Source organism: Pseudophryne corroboree, chromosome 12 (genome assembly GCF_028390025.1).
Source record: "Pseudophryne corroboree isolate aPseCor3 chromosome 12, aPseCor3.hap2, whole genome shotgun sequence".
Lineage (NCBI taxonomy): Eukaryota > Metazoa > Chordata > Amphibia > Anura > Myobatrachidae > Pseudophryne > Pseudophryne corroboree.
In genome coordinates, this window is record NC_086455.1 from 128,171,891 (window position 1) to 128,191,231 (window position 19,341).

General features: G+C 46.9%; 1 protein-coding gene across 2 annotated transcripts in view; it reads left to right on the forward strand.

The window, feature by feature from the left end:
• The first annotated feature begins 19 nt into the window (after window positions 1-19).
• SLC39A9 (solute carrier family 39 member 9) overlaps window positions 20-19,341 on the forward strand; it is a 65,801-nt gene continuing 46,479 nt past the window's right edge. Inside the window, exons 1-2 of one of the 2 annotated variants that reach the window (XM_063948012.1) lie at window positions 20-107; window positions 6,909-7,032. In XM_063948012.1, the coding sequence (XP_063804082.1) occupies window positions 6,937-7,032 (96 nt within the window). In that variant the 5' untranslated portion in view covers window positions 20-107; window positions 6,909-6,936. Of the gene's footprint in view, window positions 108-6,708; window positions 6,731-6,908; window positions 7,033-19,341 lie in introns of those variants that run through there. The other variant, XM_063948013.1, reaches the window with a different exon arrangement.

A 19,341-nucleotide genomic window follows, 5' to 3' on the forward strand; every position in this document is an offset into this window, starting at 1 on the left:
AAGATGGCCGCCTGTCTGTGTATGACCCGCTGAGGCCTGAGACAGCCGTGCCACCGCCACCGGGGACGCAGAGTCCGCATCCCCTGAGGACGAGAACCGTGAGCCCGGTGAGTGCCCTATAGCCGCCGCTGATCATTTCCGTCCCTGGCTCCTCCTGCCTCCATAGTACCCTGGGCTGCTGTATGTCACTGTCACATACACACACAGTGAGCGCTTAGTGTCTGTCACCTGCGGGTATGCACACTGCTGTACACCCCTCCCGACCACAGTGACAGCACTGAGTACATCATCAGACCAATATGCTTCTGCAGTGTGTGAGGGGTGGTTGGGGCCACAGCAGCAGCTGCTCCCCATACAAGCCTGGGAGCATATACGATAGATAAATCTATTGCTTCCCTGTACTGGTGTATACATGTCATGCTTCCTAGGGCTATCCGGCCAGCCGTGTACTACATCTAAGCACACGTGAAATACAGATTTTATACCACTTAATCAAAAGTTGATTATGGCAGTCATTGTTGCATTACTAGTTTACGTTTATGGGGGGTATTCAATTACCCGGACATGCTGTCGGGTGTAACGTATCGCTGGGGGCTATCTAATTAGCCCTGATAAGCCGGCGCGTGCTGCGGCTTCTCAGGAATTTTGTTTCACTTGTCTCCGGCAGGCAAAGCAAAATCCCTGATAACGGCCCGGTTTTATTTCACCTGTAAACACACAGGTTTCACTGAACCTGTGTGTTTTCGGGTGAAAATGCACTTTTTACCGGCCGTTTAAATCAAATAGCCCGAAAGCAAAACCTCAAGAAACATTGGGGTTTTTTAGTTTTACTCCCGATGTCTCATCGGGGGTAATTGACTATCCCTCTATGTATTAGCTAATTGTTATCAGTTACAGTATAGCATGGGCCTGCTTTGCCCTGTGTCAGCTTTGACATGGAACTGCTATTTCTAAAAAAATAAGGTGTAATAAGCTGTCAGACGGTTGTTCGTTTCTTGCCGTTCCTTGGGAAAGCTTCCATAGAATGATAAATTCCACTTTTTTTAAATACTTTATATCTCACAATGAATTTTTTTTTATAACTATGACAATGCTCCAGCATGTACCCATTTTAAGGGTTGTTTTTTATGTTGGCTTTTTATTTGTCTTTGCACTTTATAATTGGAGAAGCTGAACACTGGATTTTAAGTGACATTTCATTGACTTACCATGGCTACATAAGCCTGGATCATTGCATTATGCTTAATTACATTGGCAAGTAATTTAGCAAAAATAAACTATATACATGAAGAAATACTTGTCGGGATTTTTGTTTTTGTATAAATAATTTTTCCATACCTTTGCCTGTTAATAAAAACTGGTCGTTCTTCTTGGCGTCTCCAGACTCTGTCACATGTGCTCAGTGGAAACCTGCTTTCATCTGTGAAGAGCACAGGGCGCCAGTGGCGAATTTGCCAATCTTGGTGTTCTCTGGCAAATGCCAAACATCCTGCACGGTGTAGGGCTGTAAGCATAACCCCCACCTGTGGACGTCGGGCCCTCATACCACCCTCATGGAGTCTGTTTCTGATTGTTTGAGTAGACACATGCACATTTGTGGCTTGCTGGAGGTCATTTTGCAGGGATCTGGCAGTGCTCCTCCTGTTCCTCCTTGCACAAAGGCGGAGGTAGCGGTCCTGCTGCTGGGTTGTTGCCCTCCTACGGCCTCCTCCACGTCTCCTGATGTGCTGGCCTGTCTGCTGGTAGCGCCTCCATGCTCTGGACACTACGCTGACAGACACAGCAAACCTTCTTGCCACAGCTGGCATTGATGTGCAATCCTGGATGAGCTGCACTACCTGAGCCACTTGTGTGGGTTGTAGACTCCGTCTCATGCTACCACTAGAGTGAAAGCACCGCCAGCTTTCAAAAGTGACCAAAACATCAGCCAGAAAGTATAGGAGCTGAGAAGTGGTCTGTGGTCACCACCTGCAGAACAACTCCTTTATTGGGGGTGTCTTGCTAATTGCCTATAATTCCCACCTGTTGTCTATTCCATTTGCACAACAGCGTGTGAAATTGATTGTCAATCAGTGTTGCTTCCTAAGTGTGATTTCACAGAAGTGTGATTGACTTGGAGTTACATTGTGTTGTTTAAGTGTTCCCTTTAATTTTTTTGAGCAGTGTAGTTTTTGTAATCTGTGCTACTGTGGAAACTGTTTACTCCTGTCTTTAAAATATGTTTTCAAGAAAATGCTGATAAGATAAGCACGTCTTGTTTTTCATTCAGCTGCTCTATGCAGGAAAAATCATTGAAACTAGCAGGAATTCCCATCAGCACAAATGGGTAAAGCTGGGATAAACTGTCGTGATTTAACCAATTTGTCCATTTTCCAGTGTTTGGGAGCAAGTGGTCGATTGTCATTTGCTCCCATCCATTTCCAGACTTTCATTCCAACCAGCCAGATCTAGCAGATGATCTGCCAGATAATTGTATGGTGTATTCCATTTACCGGGCGTTGTTTTCCAAAGATGAAAATTAACCAATGTGCCAGCATCCTATGGAGTTCTCATGTTGTGTATAGCGCAGTTAAAGTGCATACACACTGAGCGCTTTTCCCACCTGCCCAGCGATGTCAGCGGGGGTGAGCGGCTTTCCATAGCAGGACGCTATGGAAAGCCGCTCACCCCGCCGTTCATCTACTGGTAATACCAGTAGATGAACGGCAGCCGCCAGCGATGGAGCGAGTATTACACTGGGCGGCTTTGAGCTGAAAGCAGCTCAACACACAAAAAGTGAGCCTGCTTTCAGCTCAAAATCGCCCTGTGTGTATGGGCCTTAAGAGTGAAGGTGCTGGAAGACAGGGGAGGCATGCATTGGTGGTGGGAGCAGGGCCGTCGCCAGGAGGGGTCAACGGGGACACCTGTCCCGGGCCCCGAAGATACCCCATTTAGTGCCTGGCAAGGATGTGAGCCATCTTGTGCAAATAGGGCAGCATGCTGTAGGTGGTTCCGTTATAGTTATATATAGTTACATAGTTTATGAGGTTGAAAAAAGACTCCGTTCATCGAGTTCAACCTATTTGTGTTCACCTACTTATTTTCAGACTAATTTTATCTGTTGATAAAGTCGGCCGTTGTGTTGTATTTCCCCATTTTATTCTAACTATAGTACGTGGTCTATCCACCGTAACCCTAGATATATTCAGTCCATTAGGCAGCACTCCGTTACAGCATTAACTGCCCCGGTGCCCTCCGATGGTTCTCCCATGGCCAGGAGTCCAAATACAGCAAATGTTTGTCGGCGGCACTCAGGTAGTAAAAGGCACATAGTCATCAGGTACTTCAGCTTTTCGATTGCTTCATATCATAGTCATCAGGACATATATATAATCCCAGGGGGCCCCAGAGATATCACTGCCGGGTGAGGGCTGCCGGGAGCAAGGGGTTTCTTGCAAGGTAGATGGCCAGAAAAATCCTGGGGAGAACACTGATGTTTATGGAGATCACTTATTGCATAAAATAATGTAAAACAAAACCATCTATTCTTGCCATATATTTCTAAGGCATAGAAATATATGGTATGTCCCAAAAATGCAACCTAAAACTCACTTGGGTAGACTACTCAGCTTGGTCATGTGGTCTTGCAGGGGTTAATCATAAAGGAACCTGTAGCATTATAAACATAGCTGTTCTCATAATACACTGTTCTGCTGTCTAGATGTGATGCATTTTTTAATTTGCAATTTCTATTACATTATCATTATAGTTGAAACAACATTGTTGTCTATTTAGTTTTAAAAGCAATATTATTTTTTTTATCATAGCTTATTTATAAGGCCCTACAATGCTCTGCAGCGACAGTCATTATGACATCCTATAAAGACAAATTGTAACTAGAAAACAAACCGGACAGAAGAGGTTGATAGAGTGAGTGCAGACATGAGTGGTCAGAGTAGTGTGTGCTGTACAGGTATTGTCCACAAAGGGCAATGAGCATCTTTTAAATAACGAATAAACAGATTGCGGAATTTTTTTTATTTCCATTTAGCCTTTATTTACATAGACCGCCTGATTGCCAAACATTGAACTCACTAGCAGCTTGTCACAATGAATATATGATCACAGGGACCAGCAAAGACTGTGCTGAACCAAGGGAAGTTGCATGAGACATTATTAAATATTTAGAAATCCTGCATATGTAGCCTGATTATGCTCCAACACTGATTATTGCTATTTATGTAATGCAAACTGGACAATATAAGGCAGAGGTTCTCAAACTCGGTCCTCGGGGGCCCACACAGTGCATGTTTTGCAGGTAACCCAGCAGGTGCACAGGTGTATTAATTACTCACTGACACATTTTAAAAGGTCCACAGGTGGAGCTAATTATTTCACTTGCGATTCTGTGAGGAGACCTGCAAAACATGCACTGTGTGTGCCCCCCAGGACCGAGTTTGAGAACCTCTGATATAAGGGGTCATTCTGAGTTGATCAGTCGCTAGCAACTTTTAGCTGTGCTGCGATCAGATAGTCGCTGCCTTTGAGGAAGTGTATTCTCGCTTTGCAAGTGTGTGAACGCGTGTGCAGCCGACGGCACAAACATTTTTTTTGTAGTTTCTGAGTAGCTCTGGACTGATGCTGCATTTAGATCGCAAATGCCGGATCCTACCCGGTAAGGGAAACGTGTCCTTACCGGGTGGGATCCGGCATTTGCGCTCCGTTGCAGGCTTTCCGACCCGGCAATATACCGGGTCGGTTGCCATAACAACGGAGCGCAGCAGCAGGGCGGGGGTGGAGGCGGCGTCGGGGGATGAGCTCATCTCCAGCGCCGCCTCTCCCTATCTTGTGAATGGGAACCGTGTCGCATCGACACGGCTCCCATTCACACCGCACCTGACCCGGTAATCAACCCGGGTAAAACCCTTCTTTTTTACCGGGTTGATTTACCGGGTCAGGCGACCCGCTAAATCGCCCAGTGTGCTTTCACATCGCACACTGACCCGGGTCGACACGGCAATATGCTGTGTCGATGCCGGGTTATTTGTGCGATGTGAAAGGGGTATTACTCAACCGCTGCGATCACTTCAGTCTTTTTGGACCTGGAATTGTCGTCAGACACCCGCCCTGCAAACGCTTGGACACGCCTGCGTTTTTCCAAACACTCCCAAAAAACAGTCAGTTGACACCCATAAACGCCCTCTTCCTGTCAATCTCCTTGCGATCGGCTGTGCAAATGGATTCTTCGTTAAATCCATCGCTCAGCAACGATCCTCTTGGTACCCGTACGACTCGCCTGCGCATTGCGGTGCATACGCAGGCGCAGTTTTGCCGAGATTTAACCTGATCACAGCGCTGCAAAAAGTTGCTAGTGAGCGATCAACTCGGAATGACCCCATAGTACTTAATTGAAAGATTACTATTTTATTATAATCATTAAAGTTAGAAGCTGTATTCAAACGTGCTCTGCTGAATTAGAAATGGTTCATTATTATTATTTATTTATTACCAGTTATTTATATAGCGCACACATATTCCGCAGCGCTTTACAGAGAATATTTGCCCATTCACATCAGTCCCTGCCCCAGTGGAGCTTACAATCTATATTCCTTATCACATGTACACACAGACACATTCACGCTAGGGTTAGTTTTTGTTGGGAGCCAATTAACCCACCAGTACAGGCATTCCCAACCATGATCCTCAAGGCACACCAACAGTGCAGGTTTTAGTAATATCCAGGCTGCAGCACAGATGGTTAAATAAAAATAACTGAGGTACTAATTATGTTGCCTGTGCTGAATCCTGGATATCACTAAAACCAGGACTGTTAGTGTGCCTTGAGGACCGTGTTTGGGAATGCCTGCACCAGTACATTTTTGGATTGTGGGAGGAAACCGGAGTACCCAGAGCAGGGGTTCTCAAACTCGGTCCTCAGGACCCCACACAGTGCATGTTTTGCAGGTAACCCAGCAAGTGCACAGGTGTATTAATTACTCACTGACACATTTTAAAAGGTCCACAGGTGGAGCTAATTATTTCACTTGTGATTCTGTGAGGAGACCTGCAAAATATGCACCGTGTGGGGTCCTGAGAACCTGTGACCCAGAGGAAACCCACGCAAGCACGGGGAGAATATACAATAGTGGGAATAGAACCCATAACCTCAGTGCTGGGAAGTAGTAATGCTAACCATTACACCATCCGTACTGTTCATCTCTGTTGTTATCAGTGTATTCAGTTACCTGCGATCATTGATCATGGATAATTGTCTCACCGGGGACTATTCAATTATCCCCGATAAGCCGGAGCTAGACACGTCTTATCCGGGATTTTGTTTCGCCTGCAGCAAAATCCCTCAAAACAGCCTGTTTTTACCGAAAACACACAGTTTCACTGAACGGATTGGGGCTGTGTTACCGGCGGCTGGGTTCCCGGCCGCAAAACTCATGTGGTGGGGGTGAGCGTAATAAAGCCCCTTTGCGGTCTTGCTGCGCTCGCCCCGCTGCAGGCTCGGTACACGAGTGGGAATAGTCCCTGTTAGTCGGCATGCCGACTGCGGGAATTTTCAGGGTCCGGGAAGTATTGGCCGGTGTTGTGACCGCTGATCACATCCCCACTGAACCTGTGTGTTTTCGGATTTAAAAGGATTTTTTTTTGTCTAGTGACCTAATTGGATATGCCGGAAAAAAAATATTAGAAAAAAGCTAACAAAGAATTTAAGTTTTTCACGCCCACTTCTTCTTCGCTGGTAATTAAATACCCCCCTATGTTGTAAAGATTAAATACCCACCATTCTCAGTGCCTCTATCCCCCCTGGAATATACACCCCCACACTAGGATATTGTTCTGTTACTTGTTTGTTTTTGTAAATTTCCATGTAATCTACTGCATTATGATAACACTTTACTTGTGTAACTTTCTTACAGAGTGGACAACTGAAGGGCAGCAGCAGCCATGGATGACTTCACCTCTATCAGCCTGCTGTCACTGGCTATGTTGGTGGGCTGTTATGTTTCTGGGATAATTCCACTAGCAGTCAATTTTTCAGAGGTATGAAAACTGTTTCCATGCATGTAGTTCTCACCCTTGCAGGACCTGTGGCTTTCAATGCAAGTTTTTTTTTTTGGTTTGCTCTTTATTTGGGCAACAGAAAAAATAAAACATAGCAATTTGACATGTAAACATAGACTTATGTTTATATGTGTGTATGTGTATATAATATTGCCAAGATGTGTCCTTCCGTCTGTCTTTCTATACAAATCCACAGTTTACAAGCGTAGATCGTGAAATTTTACATTCGAGCATATTAAAACACGGCGGAGGCAACTAAAACCATTTGAAATCCCTAGCACCCCCGGCGGGGGGAGAGGAGATGGCAGCACAGAGTATGTCAGGAGACAGCATAATTCTGGAATTGTTGGAGCAGTGTACTCAAAGATTGGTACACGTATGCCTTTCAATTTGGGAACAAACACTGTGGGGGTCATACACCCCTACCACCCCTAGGGGTGAGACAGCAGCACAGAGTATGTCAGCAGAGAGCAAAACTGTGGAAGGCCTGCAGCTATTTACACCAAACTTGGTACACATCTGATTTACAATCTGGAAACAAACACTGTGGGGGTTAGACACCCCTAGCGCCCCTAGGGGTTGGCCATCAGCACAGATTATTTCAGGAGACTGCATAACTCCCGAATGCCATGACCAAGTTACAACAAATTTGGTATACATATGACTTACAAGCTGGGAACAAACACTGTGGGGGTAAGACACCCCTAGCACCCCCAGGGCTGAGGCAGCACAGAGTTTTTCAGCAGACAGCATAACTTTGGAATGCCTGGAGCAATTTACATCAAACTTGCTACACATATGACTTACACTCTGGGAACAAACACTGTGGGGGTAACACACCACTAGCACCCCTAGGGGTGGGCAGCAGAACAGACTATATCAGGACATGCATGATATGTCAGTGATGACAGGGCTGCATGTGACAGGGCCAGTGACATGATGTGAGGAGAGGAATGGAGGTAGCACGAACCCATACACTGAGAGTTATATAGTGGAAGTAGCACGGTCCCCCAGCAGCACAGAGTATATCAGGAGATACATAATGTGCTGTGCTATATAAGAAACTGTAATTAAATCGATAATTTCACAGGGGCACTGACGTGATATGAGAAGGGGAATGGAGGCAGCAGGAAGTTACAGACTGAGAGTTGTATAATGGGAAGAGCAGGGATTCCGGCCACTACACAAAGTGCGTCAAGGAAGCAAGATATGCCTATATAATAATAAAATATATATATATATATATATATATATATATATATTGTATGTGTGTGTGTATATATATATATATATATATATAATTTTATTTGTGAATGTCAGTAGCAGTATTCATATGGTAACTTATTTTACAGACATGTTTAGTCCTGAAGCAGACTTGCCTGCTTTAATGCAGAAGATTATAAAGAAAGGAAATGTTACTTTTATAGCAAAGGAGCAATCATTTACTATGTTTAATACTTAGTTCTCATTAAAGTATCTCTATCAGCTGCTTTCTAGTATTCTTTTATATATTGCTAAAGATGAAGATAGGCAATACGTTTTATTTTATTTTTCTCTGACGTCCTAAGTGGATGCTGGGGACTCCGTCAGGACCATGGGGATTAGCGGCTCCGCAGGAGACAGGGCACAAAACTAAAGCTTTAGGATCAGGTGGTGTGTACTGGCTCCTCCCCCTATGACCCTCCTCCATGCCTCAGTTAGGTTTTTGTGCCCGTCCGAGCAGGGTGCAATCTAGGTGGCTCTCTTAAGGAGCTGCTTAGAAAAAGTTTTTAGGTTTCTTATTTTCAGTGAGTCCTGCTGGCAACAGGCTCACTGCATCGAGGGACTTAGGGGAGAGAAGTTCAACTCACCTGCGTGCAGGATGGATTGGCTTCTTAGGCTACTGGACACCATTAGCTCCAGAGGGAGTCGGAACACAGGTCTCACCCTGGGGTTCGTCCCGGAGCCGCGCCGCCGACCCCCCTTGCAGATGCTGAAGATTGAAGGTCCAGAAACCGGCGGCAGAAGGCTTTTCAGTCTTCATGAAGGTAGCGCACAGCACTGCAGCTGTGCGCCATTGTTGTCACACACTTCACACCAACGGTCACGGAGGGTGCAGGGCGTTGCTGGGGGCGCCCTGGGCAGCAATGTATAATACCTTATTCTGGCTAAAAATACATCACATATAGCCCCTGGAGGCTATATGGATGTATTTAACCCCTGCCAGGTCTCAGAAAAACGGGAGAAGAAGCCCGCCGAAAAGGGGGCGGGGCCTATTCTCCTCAGCACACAGCGCCATTTTCCCTCACAGAAAGGCTGGTGGGAAGGCTCCCAGGCTCTCCACTGCACTACAGAAACAGGGTTAAAACAGAGAGGGGGGGCACTTATTTGGCGATATGTATATATATATTAAAATGCTATAAGGGAAAAACACTTATATAAAGGTTGTCCCTGTATAATATAGCGTTTTTGGTGTGTGCTGGCAAACTCTCCCTCTGTCTCCCCAAAGGGCTAGTGGGGTCCTGTCCTCTATCAGAGCATTCCCTGTGTGTGTGCTGTGTGTCGGTACTTGTGTGTCGACATGTATGAGGACGATGTTGGTGAGGAGGCGGAGCAATTGCCGGTAATGGTGATGTCACTCTCTAGGGAGTCGACACCGGAATGGATGGCTTATTTAAGGAATTACGTGATAATGTCAACACGCTGCAAGGTCGGTTGACGACATGAGACGGCCGGCAAACCAATTAGTACCTGTCCAGGCGTCTAAAACACCGTCAGGGGCGTTAAAACGTCCTTTTACCTCAGTCGGTCGACACAGACACGGACACTGACTCCAGTGTCGACGGTGAAGAAACAAACGTATTTTCCTTTAGGGCCACACGTTACTTGTTAAGGGCAATGAAGGGGATGTTACATATTTCTGATACTACAAGTACCACAAAAAAGGGTATTATGTGGAGTGTGAAAAAACTACATGTGGTTTTTCCTGAATCAGATAAATTAAATGAAGTGTGTGATGATGCGTGGGTTTCCCCCGATAGAAAATTATTGGCGGTATACCCTTTCCCGCCAGAAGTTATGGCGCGTTGGGAAACACACCTTAGGGTGGATAAGGCGCTCACACGCTTATAAAAACAAGTGGCGTTACCGTCTCCAGATACGGACGCCCTCAAGGAGCCAACTGATAGGAGGTTGGAAAATATCCTAAAAAGTATATACACACATACTGGTGTTATACTGCGACCAGCGATCGCATCAGCCTGGATGGGCAGCGCTGGGGTGGCTTGGTCGGATTCCCTGACTGGAAATATTGATACCCTTGACAGGGACAGTATTTTATTGACTATAGAGCATTTAAAAGATGCATTTCTATATATGCGAAACTCTGGCATCAAGAGTAAGTGCGATGTCCATATCTGCCAGACGATGTTTATGGACACGACAGTGGTCAGGTGATGCAGATTCCAAACGGCACATGGAAGTATTGCCGTATAAAGGGGAGGAGTTATTTGGGGTCGGTCCATCGGACCTGGTGGCCACGGCAACAGCTAGAAAATCCACCTTTTTTACCCCAAGTCACATCTCAGCAGAAAAAGACATAGTCTTTTCAGCCTCAGTCCTTTCGTCCCCATAATATCTGCCCAGGGATAGAGGTAAGGGAAGAAGACTGCAGCAGGCAGCCCATTCCCAGGAACAGAAGCCTTCCACCGCTTCTGCCAAGTCCTCAGCATGACGCTGGGGCCGTACAAACAGGTGCGGTGGGGGGTCGTCTCCAGAGTTTCAGCACGCAGTGGGCTCACTCGCAAGTGGACCCCTGGATCCTACAAGTAGTATCCCAGGGGTACAGATTGGAAATTCGAGACGTCTCCCCCTCGCAGGTTCCTGAAGTTTGCTTTACCAACGTCTACCTCCGACAGGGAGGCAGTATTGAAAACAATTCACAAGCTGTATTCCCAGCAGGTGATAATCAAAGTACCCCTCCTACAACAAGTAAAGGGGTATTATTCCACACTATATTGTGGTACTGAAGCCAGACGGCTCGGTGAGACCTATTCTAAATGGAGTCACTCGGAGCAGTGATAGCGAACCAGGAAGAAGGGGACTATATGGTGTCCCTGGACATCAAGGATGCTTACCTCCATGTCCAAATTTGCCCTTCTCACAAAGGGTACCTCAGGTTCGTGGTACAAAACTGTCACTATCAGTTTCAGACGCTGCCGTTTGGATTGTCCACGGCACCCCGGGTCTTTATCAAGGTAATGGCCGAAATGATGATTCTTCTTCAAAGAAAAGGCGTCTTAATTATCCCTTACTTGGACGATCTCCTGATAAGGGCAAGGTCCAGAGAACAGTTGGAGGTCTGAGTAGCACTATCTCAAGTAGTTCTACGACAGCACGGGTGGATTTTAAATATTCCAAAATCGCAGCTGTCTCCGACGACACGTCTGCTGTCCCTAGGGATGATTCTGGACACAGTCCAGAAAAAGGTGTTTCTCCCGGAGGAGAAAGCCAGGGAGTTATCCGAGCTAGTCAGGAACCTCCAAAAAACCAGGAAAAGTGTCAGTGCATCATTGCACAAGGGTCCTGGGAAAAATGGTGGCTTCTTACGAAGCGATTCCATTCGGCAGATTTCACGCAAGAACTTTTCAGTGGGATCTGCTGGACAAATGGTCCGGATCGCATCTTCAGATGCATCAGCGGATAACCCTGTCTCCAAGGACAAGGGTGTCTCTTCTGTGGTGGCTGCAGAGTGCTCATCTACTAAAGTGCCACAGTTATGCATTCAGGACTGGGTCCTGGTGACCACGGATTCCAGCTTGAAAGGCTGGGGAGCAGTCACACAAGGAAAAAATTTTCCAGGGAGTGTGATCAAGTCTGGGGACTTCTCTCCGCATAAATATACTGGAGCTAAGAGCAATTTACAATGCTCTAAGCTTAGCAAGACCTCTGCTTCAAGGTCAGCCGGTATTGATCCAGTGGGACAACATCACGGCAGTCGCCGACGTAAACAGACAGGGCGGCACAAGAAGCAGGAGGACAATGGCAGAAACTGCAAGGATTCTTCGCTGGGCGGAAAATCATGTGATAGCACTGTCAGCAGTTTTCATTCCGGGAGTGGACAACTGGGAAGCAGACTTCCTCAGCACGACCTCCACCCGGGAGAGTGGGGACTTCATCGAGAAGTTTTTTCCACATGATTGTGCACCGTTGGGAAAGACCAAAGGTGGACATGATGGCGTCCCGCCTGAACAAAAAACTGGACAGGTATTGCGCCAGGTCAAGAGACCCTCAGGCAATAGCTGTGGACGTTCTGGTAACACCATGGGTGTACCAGTCGGTGTATGTGTTCCCTCCTCTGCTTCTCATACCAAAGGTACTGAGAATTATAAGACGTAGAGGAGTAAGAACTATACTCATGGCTCCGGATGGGCCAAGAAGGACTTGGTACCCGGAACTTCATGAGATGCTCACAGAGGACTCAGGGCCTCTGCCGATAAGAAGGGACTTGCTTCAGCAAGTACCATGTCTGTTCCAAGACTTACCGCGGGTGCGTTTGACGGCATGGCGGTTGAACGCCGGATCCTAAGGGAAAAAAGGCATTCCGGAAGAGGTCATTCCTACCCTGGTCAAAGCCAGGAAGGAGGTGACCGCACAACATTATCACCACATGTGGCGAAAATATGTTGCGTGGTGTGAGGCCAGGAAGGCCCCACGAAGAAATTTCAACTCGGTCGATTCCTGCATTTCCTGCGAACAGGAGTGTCTATGGGCCTCAAATTGGGGTCCATTAAGGTTCAAAATTTCGGCCCTGTCTATTTTCTTCCAGAAAGAATTGGCTTCAGTTCCTGAAGTCCAGAAATTTGACAAGGGAGTATATACAACCCCCTTTTGTGCCTCCAGTGGCACTGTGGGATCTCAACGTAGTCCTGGGATTCCTCAAATCACGTTGGTTTAAACCGCTCAAATCTGTGGATTTGAAATATCTCACATGGAAAGTGACCATGATGTTGGCCCTGGCCTCGGCCAGGCGAGTGTCAGAATTGGCGGCTTTGTCTCACAAAAGCCCATATCTGATTGTCCATTCGGACAGGGCAGAGCTGCGGACTCGTCCCCAGTTTCTCCCTAAGGTGGTGTCAGCGTTTCATCTGAACCAGCTTATTGTGGTACCTGCGGCTACTAGAGACTTGGAGGACTCCAAGTTGCTAGATGTTGTCAGGGCCCTGAAAATATAGATTTCCAGGACGGCTGGAGTCAGGAAAACTGACTTGCTGTTATCCTGTATGCACCCAAAAAACTGGGTGCTCTTGCTTCTAAGCAGACGATTGCTAGTTGAATGTGTAGTACAATTCAGCTTGCACATTCTGTGGCAGGACTGCCACAGCCAAAATATATAAATGCCCATTCCACAAGGAAGGTGGGCTCATCTTGGGCGACTGCCCGAGGGGTCTCGGCTTTACAACTTTGCCGAGCTGCTACTTGGTCAGGGGCACACCCTGGCTGAGGAGGACCTGGAGTTCTCTCACTCGGTGCTGCAGAGTCATCCGCACTCTCCCGCCCGTTTGGGAGCTTTGGTATAATCCCCATGGTCCTGACGGAGTCCCCAGCATCCACTTAGGACGTCAGAGAAAATAAGATTTTACTTACCGATAAATCTATTTCTCGTAGTCCGTAGTGGATGCTGGGCGCCCATCCCAAGTGCGGATTGTCTGCAATACTTGTACATAGTTATTGTTACAAAAAAATCGGGTTGTTATTGTTGTGAGCCGTCTGTTCAGAGGCTCCTACGTTTGTCATACTGTTAACTGGGTTTAGATCACAAGTTATACGGTGTGATTGGTGTGGCTGGTATGAGTCTTACCCGGGATTCAATATCCTTCCTTATTGTGTACGCTCGTCCGGGCACAGTATCCTAACTGAGGCTTGGAGGAGGGTCATAGGGGGAGGAGCCAGTGCACACCACCTGATCCTAAAGCTTTAGTTTTGTGCCCTGTCTCCTGCGGAGCCGCTAATCCCCATGGTCCTGACGGAGTCCCCAGCATCCACTACGGACTACGAGAAATAGATTTATCGGTAAGTAAAATCTTATTTTAAAGCTATAGGTATTTGTTGCAACCCAGCTTTGATTGAATGGTATTAGTGATACTTTTTTATCCTTCTTTTATTGCTAGATTGAGAGGAAACTCATGTAAACTGTTTAAAAGAAGAGTAAAGCCCCGTATGCACGCGGGAGATGTGTGTTGAGTGTATCTAGCACAGACCGCTCAGCACACATCTCTCCTCCCGCTCAGCACACAGCGTGATGTGTGCTGAGTGAGGGGGCTCATTTCACCCAGCAATCTAACTAGATCATGCATGCCAAATTTAGAGTCCGAGATAGCGATGCCCGGGACCCTGCATCGCTGTCGCTATGGGCATACACACGGAGAGATCCGTGCTTAATTGCTTAAAAATTAAGCACGGATCTCTGTGTGTACCCCCCTTTACACTGCTGAAATCAGCTGCACACTGTTTCACTATTTGGGGTTAATGCTACATGGTCATTTACTAGAACAGGGTGCTCAACGGTTACAGATTCATTATTATGTAGACTGATCTGGTTTCTAGTAGCTCTCATTGTGCTAGTGATTATCTTTTCTCTGTACGCAGCAGCTAGTTTATCTTTCTATTAGGTAGCATCACATATTAACAAACTGGAAAAGCTGCATATTCTACTTTATGGTGCATTTATTATTACTCCTAAACAAAGCACTACGTTTAGTGTGTGAAATCAACCTTTTAAAATGATATTTCATCCTAATGTGTACAAAATAATCTAGAATTCGTGAACCAGTCAGTCCAATCTATGGGGGGAATTCACTTGTGCGCTGCCGCAGCTCATGTCTGCAGTGGCCAGGAGCAATTCAGTTGTTTGTGCTGCAGACGTCCATTGTTTCTGCTTGCAGCCTCCTGAGGTTTGGGGCAAATATAGGGGGTCATTCAGAGTTGATCGCTAGCTGCATTTGCATGAGGCAAAAATAGGCACTTCTGCGCAATGCGCACGCGTGGCGTACTATTACAACGAACGATGTAGTTTTACACAGGGTCTAGCAATGCTTTTCAGTCGCACAGGCAGCTGCAGAGTGATTGACAGGAAGAGGGCGTTTCTGAGTGTCAACTGACCGTTTTCAGGGTGTGTTCGGGAAAAATGCAGGCATGGCAGGGCGTGTTTGACGTCAAGACAGGAACTGAATGGTCTGAAGTGATCGCAAGCGCTGAGTAGGTTTGAAGCTACTCTGAAACTGCACAATTTTTTTTGTAGCCGCTCTGCGATCCTTTCGTTCGCACTTCTGCTAAGCTAAAATACACTCCCAGTGGGCGGCGGCATAGCGTTTGCACGGCAGCTAAAAACAGCTAGCGAGCGATCAACTCAGAATGTCCACCCTAAACACACAGTTGGGCTTTTGGGTGCTCAAACTCAACACACCCAGTGTACGCATGGGTTTAGCTCAGACGTGTCAAACTCGCAGCCCACAATGCTTACTTTTGCGGCCAAAGTTTACTTTTTTAAAAACAATAAAATGCGTCCCACCATCACCAGATAAGTTACCGTTGGCCCGTCTGCCATGCTCGGAGCTTATCTCCGATCGAGCGGTATTCACCATTCTGCACATGTGCGAGAAGATAGTCATAGAGATGGGGAAATGTCCATGGGGGAGCTGCTGCGCATGCCCGGCTGCCTTTTTCAAAGCTCTGATGTATCCCGCCTGCTCAGTGCCATTAGCACTAAAGCTGTCACGCCCTGTATGTGTGTGTGTCCGACTGCCCTGTGTATCCAGCTGCTTTAATTACAGGAGGATTATTCTGTAATCTGGATAAAAAATCATCTCTCATCTCTCATTGTAGGGAGCTGGCACAGGAAGCACAGAGGGCTTGTGGCTGGAGGGGATACCAGGGGGCATGTGGCTGGACTGGAGGGATAGAGAGGGGCTGGAAGTGACATGTTTTACTAGCTCACACTGATATGTATTATAGAGGAGAGGGGACTGCACAGTGATCTATGAGGGGGAATAACACAGCTCCCAGCTCACACTATTACAGTTTTTTCTTCCCGATACTTGACATCTCTTTGCTTATACTTGATAGTTGGTTTTCCTAATAAACCTTTCAAAATTGCACACAATAATTTTCTTTTTCTTGCGGCCCACGCAAGACTTGGGACATTGATTATTTGGCTCGGTTGGGATTTTGAGTTTGACATGCCTTTATACAGCTAAACCTGGTGCATAATGGGTGCCCAGTGCACTTGCACGTATCGACACAACAATTGAATATTGCCCGTTGGGCACCCAAAACTATTTAATTAACCAAACCCCCCCCTCTGGAGTCAACAAACTTGTAAGAAGCCAGGGAATATATATAGATATGGCACTTTTCCTAGTTCCTGGGATTTGTAAAGTGCACTTAAATTTAAGGTTGTTAAAACTTGCGTATTTCTATTTGGTGGCCATTTCCATGTCATCATTAGTAACGGCTTTTGTTCAGACAAGCACCGCTGTAATTCAGTTAGATATTTTAGCTTGGGATCAATGTAAGCCAGTGGTTCTCAAACTGTGTGCCGCCATGGCACCCTGGGATGCCTCGGGACCCTTGCTGGGGTGCCTTGGATTGGTGGGGCAGGACCAATTCAGATTTTGTATTTAAGTTAATTAATTCTCTAGGAACCAGTAACATCCCAGAATAAAATTTGTGTTGCCTTGTTAAGATTCTTCATGTGCTGGGTTCCATGTGATTGAAAGGCTGCTTTATTATGTATTTGTTCCGCACACACAATGGCGGCTTCCATTGTATTAATCCCACAGTTGCATTTTTGAAGGTATTCAACAGATAACAGTAGAAATGTCATAGTCAAAATAACTATTTTGGCAATAGCGTGATAATAGAATTATTTATTTATACTGCTTACTGTGTGAGTATTTCACAGCCCATGGCATGTTTTTACACCAGCTAAAGATATTTTCTCTGACGTCCTAGTGGATGCTGGGGACTCCGTAAGGACCATGGGGGAATAGACGGGCTCCGCAGGAGACTGGGCACACTATAAGAAAGATTTGGTACTACCTGGTGTGCACTGGCTCCTCCCTCTATGCCCCTCCTCCAGACCTCAGTTAGATTTCTGTGCCCGGCCGAGCTGGATGCACACTAGGGGCTCTCCTAAGCTCCTAGAAAGAAAGTATATATTAGGTTTTTTATTTTACAGTGAGACCTGCTGGCAACAGGCTCACTGCAACGAGGGACTAAGGGGAGAAGAAGCGAACCTACCTGCTTGCAGCTAGCTTGGGCTTCTTAGGCTACTGGACACCATTAGCTCCAGAGGGATCGACCGCAGGACCCGTCCTTGGTGTTCGTTCCCGGAGCCGCGCCGCCGTCCCCCTTACAGAGCCAGAAGCAAGAAGATGGTCCGGAAAATCGGCGGCAGAAGACTTCAGTCTTCACCAAGGTAGCGCACAGCACTGCAGCTGAGCGCCATTGCTCCTCATACACACTTCACACTCCGGTCACTGAGGGTGCAGGGCGCTGGGGGGGGGGGGGGGGCGCGGCGCCCTGAGCAGCAATAAAATCACCTTGGCTGGCAAAATAACCACAATATATAGCCCCAGAGGCTATATATGTGGTAATTACCCCTGCCAGAATACAGAAAAAAGCGGGAGAAAAGTCAGCCGAAAAAGGGGCGGAGCCATCTCCCTCAGCACACTGGCGCCATTTCTCCCTCACAGTTCCGCTGGAAGGAAGCTCCCTGACTCTCCCCTGCAGTCTACACTACAGAAAAGGGTAAAAAAGAGAGGGGGGGCACAAATTTGAGGCGCAGTAAATATTATAGCAGCTATAGGGGACATAATTCAGTTAGTCCCTGCATTATATAGCGCTCTGGTGTGTGCTGGCATACTCTCTCTCTGTCTCCCCAAAGGGCTTTTGTGGGGTCCTGTCTCCTTTAAGAGCATTCCCTGTGTGTGTGTGTGTGTGGTGTGTCGGTACGGCTGTGTCGACATGTTTGATGAGGAGACTTATGTGGAGGCGGAGCAGATGCCTATAAATGTGATGTCACCCCCTGCGGGGCAGACACCTGAGTGGATGGACTTATGGAAGGAATTACGTGCAAGTGTCGACTCCTTACATAAAAAATTTGACGACATGCCAAATGCGGGACAGCCGGCTTCTCAGCTCGTGCCTGCCCAGGCAATTCAAAGGCCATCAGGGGCTCTAAAACGCCCACTACCTCAGATGGCAGACACAGATGTCGACACGGATACTGATACCAGTGTCGACGACGATGAGTCAAATTTAATGTCCACTAGGGCCATTCGTTGCATGATTGAGGCAATGAAAGAGGTTTTACACATTTCTGATATAAACCCAGGTACCTCAAAAAAGGGTATTATGTTTGGGGAGAAAAAACTACCAATAGTTTTTCCCCCATCTGAAGAATTAAATGAAGTGTGTGAAGAAGCGTGGGCTTTCCCTGATAAAAAATTGGTGATTTCAAAAAAATTACTAATGGCGTTCCCTTTCTCGCCAGAGGATAGGTCACGTTGGGAAACTCCCCCTAGGGTGGATAAAGCGCTCACACGTTTGTCTAAAAAAGTGGCACTACCGTCTCCGGATACGGCCGCCCTAAAGGAACCTGCTGATAGAAAGCAGGAGGCTATCCTAAAGTCTATATATACACACACTGGTGTTATACTGAGACCAGCTATTGCTTCAGCGTGGATGTGCAGTGCTGCTGCTGCTGCTTGGTCAGATTCCCTATCAGAAAATATTGACACCCTGGACAGGGACACTGTATTGCTAACCGTAGAGCATATAAAAGACTCAGTCTTGTACATGAGAGATGCACAGAGGGAGATCTGCCAGCTGGCATCTAGAATAAGTGCATTGTCCATTTCTGCTAGGAGAGGCTTATGGACTCGGCAGTGGACAGGGGATGCAGATTCTAAAAGGCACATGGAAGTTTTGCCTTATAAGGGGTGAGGAGTTATTCGGGGATGGTCTCTCAGCAACAGCTTGGAAGTCAGCATTTTTGCCCCATGTCCCCTCACAGCCTAAGAAAGCGCCGTATTATCAGGTACAGTCCTTTCGACCCCAGAAAAACAGGCGGGGAAAAGGCGGGTCCTTTCTGTCTAGAGGCAGAGGAAGGGGAAAAAAAGCTGCACCACGCAGCAGGTTCCCAGGAACAAAAGTCCTCCCCCGCTTCTTCCAAATCCGCCGCATGACGGTGGGGCTCCACAGGTGGAGCCAGGTACGGTGGGGGGCCGCCTCAAAAATTTCAGCGAT